Source organism: Coptis chinensis, chromosome 3 (assembly GCF_015680905.1).
Source record: "Coptis chinensis isolate HL-2020 chromosome 3, ASM1568090v1, whole genome shotgun sequence".
Classification (NCBI taxonomy): domain Eukaryota; kingdom Viridiplantae; phylum Streptophyta; class Magnoliopsida; order Ranunculales; family Ranunculaceae; genus Coptis; species Coptis chinensis.
Genome location: NC_141458.1, coordinates 97,267,754 through 97,277,105, shown reverse-complemented (window position 1 = coordinate 97,277,105; position 9,352 = coordinate 97,267,754). Strand labels below are relative to the sequence as shown.

At 41.6% G+C, this 9,352-nt stretch overlaps 1 protein-coding gene across 1 annotated transcript; it reads right to left on the bottom strand.

The window, feature by feature from the left end:
- Positions 1 to 4,222: 4,222 nt before the first annotated feature.
- On the bottom strand, positions 4,223 to 8,347 carry LOC147511932 (ras-related protein RIC1). Its single transcript, XM_086603520.1, has 8 exons — positions 8,105 to 8,347; positions 6,955 to 7,027; positions 6,145 to 6,192; positions 6,006 to 6,053; positions 5,699 to 5,770; positions 5,472 to 5,627; positions 5,237 to 5,340; positions 4,223 to 4,588 (listed from the first exon to the last, which is right to left on the bottom strand). Exons 1-8 carry the CDS (start codon positions 8,116 to 8,118, stop codon positions 4,492 to 4,494), a joined length of 612 nt encoding a protein of 203 aa, XP_086459646.1. The 5' UTR covers positions 8,119 to 8,347; the 3' UTR covers positions 4,223 to 4,491.
- Positions 8,348 to 9,352: the final 1,005 nt, after the last annotated feature.

Genomic DNA, 9,352 nt, shown 5'->3' with positions numbered 1-9,352 from the left:
CGGAGTCATCAATATTTACCCGACGGTTGTGCATCTTGAAGACAGGGTGGAATTCTTCGGCAGTAGCAAGGTTGAGTGTCGGGGCATCGGTGGGGGCGGGCGCAGGAGCGGATTCCTTGCCAGCCCGGCGAGGGGGGGATGAAGAAGTGGCAGAGGGTCGGGTTGAAGGGTTGGGTACGGGGTCTCCAGATACAGGGCCTTGCTGCGAGGGGAGTTCGGGCTCTGTGGAGCATGATGTCCGCGGCCTCTTGGAGGGCGGTTGTTCAGTGTCGATCCGGGCCTCAGTGGAAGGAATTTCTATGACCTCTTCATCATCAGAGTCGCTGTCAAACAGCTTCTGTTTGTGAAAATCCATGTTTGCAGTAGGTGAGGGGTGGGAGGTGAACTGGTCATCCCAATGGGAGATAGAGCGGTAGGAAGGGATGTCACTGGGGGTAGCGGAAGGATGGATATCTTGAGGTTCACGGGAGGCAGAAGAAGGGGAGGAAGACCGAGGTAGGCGGTGTTGAGAGCTATGTGAACAAGACCTCTTCTTGGAAGGAGGAGATGCACGAGGCTTTCATTCCTTGGGAGGGGGAGGGCAAAAAAAGGGACATGTTAAGCCGCGGAAGGTGTTGAGAGTGGGGATGGGCGGTAAGAGAGTCGCGGTGGTGGGATGAATACCTAAGAGGTCAGCTTGGGCGGAGCCTAGGCCGCGGATATGGGCAAAGATAGGGCAGGAGATGCTGTCGTAAATTCGGGATTTGGAATCCGACCGCCAACCTGTAAACAAGAACAGAGATGAGTTAGTGAACTGGAGGAAAAGCATGGTGAAAAAGCGGGGAAAGGATTATGATACTCACCGCGAAATCGGAAGGCGAGGTGGTTAAGAGTTAGGGAGGAGGGGATATCCGCGGACAAAAAGTTGCCTGATACATAGAGCGGATAATGGTGCCAAACTTTGTCGGAAGTGGTAAGCTTGAGGAGAAAAAATTGTTTTTTAGGACGGACGCAGAAGGACTGATATCCTATGTTGACATCTTTGGTGCTGGTTTTGAGATAGTAGTGAGAGTAGTTGTTGCGGCTGGTAATTTTGGGATCATGGGATCTGTTATAGGAGTTCACGACATACATTATCCGCCAGAAATTTCCTATACCTTAACAAGGGGGAATGTTGAAGTAGTTGCAGACTTCAACATCCAAGAGAGTAAGGGGAAGCCACAAACCGGCAACCATCTGACCTACGGTGATGATAAGGGAGCCCGATCGGCGGGGAACCAAATGGGGGTAGTGGGTGACGGAGGGCACGTGTTCCAGCGCAACATCGGCTGGAACACCATAGGCAGCTCTAAGGGCATCCAAATTAGGTCTACGAGATCTAGGCGGCGGCGGCAGTAAAGTAGCGGGGCGACCGGAGGTAGAGGGTCCGGCAGTGGAAGTGGGAGGAGTGGGAGAAGGTGTGCCCGATGAATGGGAAGAAGTCGAGTCACCAGATTTGCGGCCCGACATCGGAAAGAAGATGAACAGATTCTAAGATTCGATTGAGTTCACAAGGAGAAGGGGAAAACAGTACAACTAAAAAAAGAAAAGGCCAAGAGAACGTACCTATCAGTGGGGAAAATGAGTCGGTGAGGTCTTGAGAGACAGCCGGAAAAGAAGGAGGTGCTGGGGAGATCACCACTGGGAAACACACGCACACCAGTGAGGGTTTGGAGGAGGGGAAAAAAGAGGAGAGAGAGCCAAGGGGGAGCGAGAGATAAAACTAGGCAAAAGAAAGTGATGGAAGAAGAAGAGTGGTGAGGGGTTTAAATAGGTCGGGGGCAAAAAGGTAAATTTAGCCGGTGAGGAAAGAAGCATCAGCGGTGGTTCCAGTCAAAGGATGACACGTGGCTGCACGGGAAACCAGGGGCCGTCAGAAAGAACACGCGTGATGAGTGCCTCACACCTCACACGCTTCCCAAGATGGACAGGTAATAGCGAAAGAGGAGAGAGAACGGGAAAAGTTCTCGACCTCGGTCCCATCATATGGCCGCGAAGTCGAGAAGGGGCATCTGTAGTGGCCCATAATAGAACGGTGTACTAAGTCAAAGAGGAGAGGTGGGGGCAGGGTAACTAGGTAGGTTGGGGAGCAGTGGAATAGAGCTGCGGAACCCTAGGGGTTGGCGTGGCCGAGGTACGACTAACAGAAAGCCGTCAGATGAAGGGGCAGATGGATGGCCCAGATAAGGGGTGGAGACGTGTAGTGGCCCATGATAGAACTATGTACTAGGTTAAAGGGAGAGGTGGGGGTAACATAACCAGGTAGGTTGGGGAGCATTGGAGTAGAGCCGCGGAACCCTAGAGGCGGACGTGGCCGAGGTACGACTGACAGGAAGCCGTTAGATGAAAGGACAGATGGATGGTTAGGGAGAGGGGTGAGAGATATAAAAAGGAGAGAATGGAGAGAGAAAAAAGGGAGGAAAGAGAGAAAAAAGGGAGGAGAGGAGGGGTGAGAGAGAGAATAGAAAAAGGGCGCAACAGTGATAGACGGAGAACCGAGTTGTTGTTCTTTGGGATCCTTATTTGAGACTTTAGGTTCATACATTTTGCGCCGTCTGTGAGAAGAGAAAAGCAAAATAGAGATGGCACCTAAGAAACGAGTAGGCAGACCGTAGAAAGTAGCGGTGCAGAAAACGACACCAGAAGCGGTGATCGACGAAGAAAGGGACAGAAGAGAGGGGACGGAGACAGAGGAGATGCGGCTTATGAGGGAAGAAATCGGGCGGCTAAGGGAGGAGAACGACGGGTTAAGGAGAGAGAGGGAAAAAGAGGAGATATCTACATGTATGTCTCAGTGTCTGGTTATGTTCGTATTGTTGTTGAGATATCTATTATATTCCCATGCATGTTGGTTACAATTATCTCATTACTGGAAAACAAAATTTATGCATGGAACTCTGTAGTGTTGGCAAGTATTTATCGTTTATCAAAAGAAATAGGAAAAAGAAAAAAGGCATCAGTATGTTGTATTAGGTATATTCTGGCATTTTTATCTCTTCTTTGGCCAGTAATTCATCATCAATCCCTCTAATGTTCAAGAATACAGTTTTGGAGCTACTCTTCATTAACCCTTGTTCGTTGTGGTGCCCTTATGTTGCAGCGATTGGAGTACTGGATGTATGTGAACAAGGTTCTATGGCTTTCTCGATCAAGTTGAAGGAAAATGATTTTAAAAAATCCAGAAAACCCAAGAAGATTGATTATATACTGCTAGCGATTATAGGCTGCTAGAGTAAGTTACCATGGAAGATGATGGTGGGGAATAGTCAGGGCTCAGGGGACGGTGGTGGTAATGATGGTGACAGTAGATGGTAGTGATGCTGCGTGGTGGTAGTGATGGTGCTGCACAGTGGTGGTGGCGATGAAGATGCAAGGTGAAGGTTTTTATGTGGGGTGCTTTGTGTATCGATTAATGGAGGAGTGCTGTTACCATCGAATTTATAAGGGGGGTACCGTTCCTATAAGTTGGGGCGCTAATACCGCCACCCAGCTCTATGGATCTCCACTTGCACTTCCAGATTTTTCCTTAGATTAAATTGGTCTGCCAACGATCAGTCCATCTCCTGTCTAGTTCGTGCCAAGTTGGGGCAATTGTACAAAACTTTCTTTGGTAGCATAAACTACAGTCCTAGAAAAGAAAGGTAAATGAGAGGAAACTAGAGTTGATCAAGATTGAGTAACTGTATTCATTCGTTTGTTGGTCCGTAATGCAACTCGCCATAAGGACATAAGGTGTCCAAATTCTTCAGAAAAAGGTTTTCAATAACCACCGAGTGAAAAAGCCTCTGTGCTGAACCTCGTTAAGTTACTGTAATCGCTGGGTACACCTAAAACTCTATTATGTTTACCATATATTCATTTGGAAGTTGCATAGTGGGTGCAATTATGTTCACCAGTTGTTCTCAACTCTTAAAGGTCGAGAATGGAAACAATGAAGTGAACGCTCAGTAGTCAGCTGCGTCTTCAGCAGCTCGGCATCCCCAGACCTGTGTTGTACATGACTTGAGTAGATTCATCAGGGACGAAGTTCCACACCTCCAACGAGAATGCTGTGCCTGTGAATATACTATTAACTGAACGGATGTGTCGCACTGTCACCAGCACACAAAAGTTTACTATTTATGGGGAATAGTTGATAAATGATAACGGTCCTAGAGATCCAACTGCTACAGCGGAAAATAAAATGACAATACCAACAGCCAGCTTCGTACAAAGCCATCATATGAAACCACTAACATTTGGAAATATCAAAGTTGTAAAGTCCTAAACATAGTTGGTTAGCTGATAGTCAGATTCAAATATATTTAGAGAAAATAAGTTGTGCTTATGTTCACACATCTGAACTTGTTTGTGACCATCTGGTCTATACACAAAAAAGTGTGGCTTCACTAGAGAACCAATTCATAATGGCCACAACTTCAAAAGTCATCATTAGATCGCACCCGCTGCCCAACGCTTTAAAAGCCAGTGAAATCAAGACGAGCAACAATTGGCCTTCTGCCCAACAGGCTGTCCCCTCATTTGCACAGTTGCAGGTCTATTTGCGTTCATAGCCGGTTGACTTGCCATCCTACACATAAAAAGGTAGTACTGAATATGATCCAAGACAATAGATAGCCTGAATGTATACATTCCAGTCCTAAAAGCTACTGCACATGGACAAACTGGCAAGGCAGTAGTCGTACTGATAGCAATATAGTAACATGGAAATTTCATATTCTTAACAAAATCGGTGTTGGAGCATGGACACTTCATATTCTAAAAAAATTTGAAGAAAACACACACAAGCACTCATCTCAGAAACATGCACACGTTGTGCTGACAATTTCAAACTAGGGTTTCTTCCATACCCTATTAGAGTAAAGACTAAATAACATAGTCTATTAACATTGTTAGAACTCCATGATAAGCCACTTTCATAGTTATTTATTTCATTATTTGTAAGGACACTATATAAGGTCTGGAACCCAAAAATTAGTTGGGTAACCAAATAATAACAATATTTTTCTAATTAATTAGTTGTGTCCCCATGTCCTACTTCATATAGGTTGCCGTGTCGGACACTCCATATCGGTATTGGACACCAACACACGTCCGTGTCAATGTGACCTGGAATTATCTAATAGAGTCCAAACTCTAACAAGAGACGATAGAGACATCTAGAACACCTATAAAATTCTAAGTGCATGATTTTCAGAAAGAGAACAGACAAACTAACCTGTTCTTAATTTCAGCAGCCATAGTCATGAATGCCTGTTCTACATTGGTTGCATTTTTGGCACTAGTTTCCAAGAACGGAATCCCAATCTCATCCGCAAATGCCTGCAGAAAGAAGTACAATTACTGTAAGGTTGAGCCCTGAGGCCTTGCAGGAGGGGGAATAGGAATTATCTTGTATCCAAGAGACACAACAAAAACAACCACCTATCTAAATAAGAAGCTACAAAATATACCTTAGCAGTTTCATAGGAGACCACCTTATTCGCAGTCATATCACATTTGTTTCCCACTAAAAGCTTGTTCACATTTTCACTAGCATAGCGGTCAATCTCATTCAGCCACTGCTTGACATTGTTGAAGCTTTCTTGATCTGTAACATCATAAACAATCTGACAACACAGACAAAGAGTTACAAATTAATATTTGACAGTCAAGTAAAAGAAATTAATTACAAACTTACAATGATTCCATGTGCTCCACGATAATAGCTGCTTGTAATTGTCCTGAAACGTTCTTGTCCAGCAGTATCCCACTAAGAGAAATACGTGTTTTCAACCCATTAGAAGTAAATAGATTTATTACATCTGAGAATATCAGAAAGTATAGCATGTGCCGACTAGCAAAGTCAGTAAAACCTTTGGGTGATGATACCAGAAGTCTGGGGCTCAAACCCCGCCAGCATCAAAGAGTTATTGATCTCATTTAAAACAGGCTTACCAATCCAAATACATATATATATCAGAAAGTATATGACCCTCACTACTTACAATTTGGAGTTTGATCGTCTTTCCATCTTGCTCAACTGTGCGAATTTTCTAGAGATACAAAGTTGAAATAAAGTGAGATCATAGGTACAGCGAGGTGGCAACCAAAACTTGGATGACGGAATTATGTTATCATACTTACAAAATCAACACCAATTGTACTAATGTAGCTCTCCAAATAAGAATCGTCCTATAGTGCAGTCAACAGTTTTAGAATCAGATTTTTCATAACCCACAATATTAGGTGAGCAAAGCAAAGACTACATGAAGAATCAAATGGAACAAACCAACATAAAATTCCACTAATGAGAATAAACAGTATAATCTTCAATTGTAGGGATACATTAATTTGATGGATATATTGCATATTCCTGTGATTAATTAACTGAAATGAATTTTTAGTCGATTAAGCGTCAACATCATTCAGCTCACATACCACATATCTGAGGATAATGTCTGCGAATATATATTGGCAACAATTTGAAGTACAAATCCAATGTTCATCAATACTACAACCTGAACACACGATATCATTGGTTATGCATATCTTTTAAAACTGAAGTTTCAGATGCTATATTAAGTTTTCTTCTTATTTCAATTATTTTACAAATTCTTGTGCATATACTGCAAAGCTTATAGACTGGTCAAACATGTATCATTACTCTAACATCAAACACAAATCTAGCGTCCATCAATTCTAAAACTATATGTACACAAGAAATCACTTCTTATGCACATCCTTATAAACCTAAACATATGTATGCTAATATTTTCTTCAATTTTCATCTCTCACTTCAACACATTGTCCCTTAAACGGGCAGTTTGACCATGGGCGTGACAGAAGTCACCCTACTCAAAAAGTGCACATATGGAGGAAAAGACTACAAAAAACTGCAGTAAAATATACACACAATAAATAATTATTGTAAAGGAATAAATTAAAGACATTTACCGCAAATCTCAGTAACAGACAGGATTTGCCAACACCAGAGTCTCCAATTAGCAAAAGCTTGAATAGATAATCACTGTGAAACAGACAAAATCATACAAGTCAAATTTCCTTCTTCTCAAGCTTGAGAAATTACTAGAAAAGATGTCGAAAAGCCGCATAAGCTCACAATTCAGTAAACTTACAATAATTACAGCAAAATAGGAAAAGTAACCATGGAAACAAGCACTAATATCAATTAACAATGGACAAACAGAACAGACAGAGCACTCACTAATGAAAAGTTTCTCAAGTTCCATAATAGTTTTAAAAAAAATAACAGCTTTTTAAAACATCCAAACTCGTACTATGCAATCAAAAGGGGCAAGTGCCAGCTAGGCACTGGAGGTGAGCCTATGCAACACTAGCAGGCCTTACACGTGAAGCTTCTAGGGAGAGGCTAGAGCCTTAGGTGGTGAGCCTAGGCGAACCTTTGAATACATATTAATCTTATTTATCCAATTTATCCATTGCTATATAGAGACAAGCCCTATGCCTCCATTGACAAGCTAGCGAATTTCTTTATGAGAACCACTGAAATACTAACAAACATATTTGAGTTGATTGAAGCATGTAGACTGATAAGTGACTGTTGACCGAGGTGAGATTTGATCAGACAATGTGTTTGACACAATCACCTTGAGACCACAGCTGGGTGGGTGTGAGGGGGGGGAGGGAATTGGGTCTTAGATCATGGAAACAGATTATCATATTTTTACATTACATAAGAACCATGTTGCACATAGAAAAAACACAAGGAAACCCAGATACCATCCCTACTCTGTCCTCTTCCCCTTCCCTCCCTCCCCCCCCTTTCTTCATCATCTATCGGATTCTAATGTCCATTGTTACAACATAACATCGATCCAAAGCGAAACTCCCCAATACATAAAAACAAACCCGAAGAACCCCGAATAATTCACAATCAGCTACCATGTTCCCCTCTCTCTCTCCAATAACACGATAAAACCATGCATTATAAAAACACCAGGTAAAAATTAACAAGTCAAACAACATAAAATGTCAATAGAATAATAACATGCAAAGACATGAAAATTGAAATACCATTCATGCAAAATCATTAAAAGAGAAGGGATATAAAGAAATTACTCACTATTCAGGATTCATGTTGAGAAATTAGAAACGGGATTTGGAAAGAATGAATAATCGTGAAACAGAGAAATAAATGAAAAGTTGGACCGAAACGTTAATAGTTTATATACTCGTTTTTAATGTTTGTCACATTGTATGCTTCGTCATACCCAACACACCCAAATAGAATTTTCATTGTCAGCCACTAGAAACCCTTTTTTATTTGCCTTTTGTTTTGTGTCGGTCGAAACTCGAAGGGGCCCGTAATATGAATACTAGGGTGCCCGTGCGTGACACTCTTCTATTCAACTTCTTTGGATTGGGTCATTGGGGCCAGTACTAGCTATGGCCTATGGCCTATATAGTGCCTTTTAAAATTTTGGTGCCTGTTCCGGATGGTTAAAAATTGGGACTTCAACTTCGTCAATCTCCTTGGCTCTATATCACTGATGGTTGATGCACCAAAGAATTTGACTACACTACTACACCTATGGTCTCAATACACACCCTTTTCCGAACTCAGAGCCATGGTGATTTGGTGAAATTGTCAATAATAGCCAATTTTTTCTTTCTTTTTCGTTTTTTTTATTTTTTAAGTAAAAATTTTATTCATAGGGAAAAACATGTTACAATAGATATAATGGTAACGGAGAGTTTCACCATACAACAGAAAACAATAATACAAACTAAAGCATCATAACACACCTTCCCTAAACCTAACAACACCAAAAATGAAGATTAGTAAGTCTTGAATAATTGCTCCCAGACCAACAAATCCTGGAATCTATCTCTGTTAATGGAAGCTCTCTGCACCTAATACCATGCCAAGGCTTTGATTTCCACCACCAATCTATCAACCTTCAGTGCCTTGTTTCTTAACACAATGCTATTTCTACATTGCCAAACACTTCATAAAACTGCGTAAAACTAGCACTATCCATAGTTTCAGCTCCAAATTGTCGACTCTTATTTTAGGGCATTGTTTTAGTAAATCATTCACCATCATAGCCAATACAAATAAACTATTAATGTTCAGAATCCCATAACAAATCATCTCCTACACTTGTTTCGCAACATCACACTCAATAAATAGGTGTTGAATTTGATTCGCGATGGAGTTGTTTAATATGGCCTTAATAAATAAATGTTGAATTGATTATTAATCATCAAAATAATATATATAAGTGGTGGAAAAAACATGAATTAAGACATGATGTAAATAAAATACATCGTTACTTCAAAATCGTTGAGCTATGAAAATAATACATTA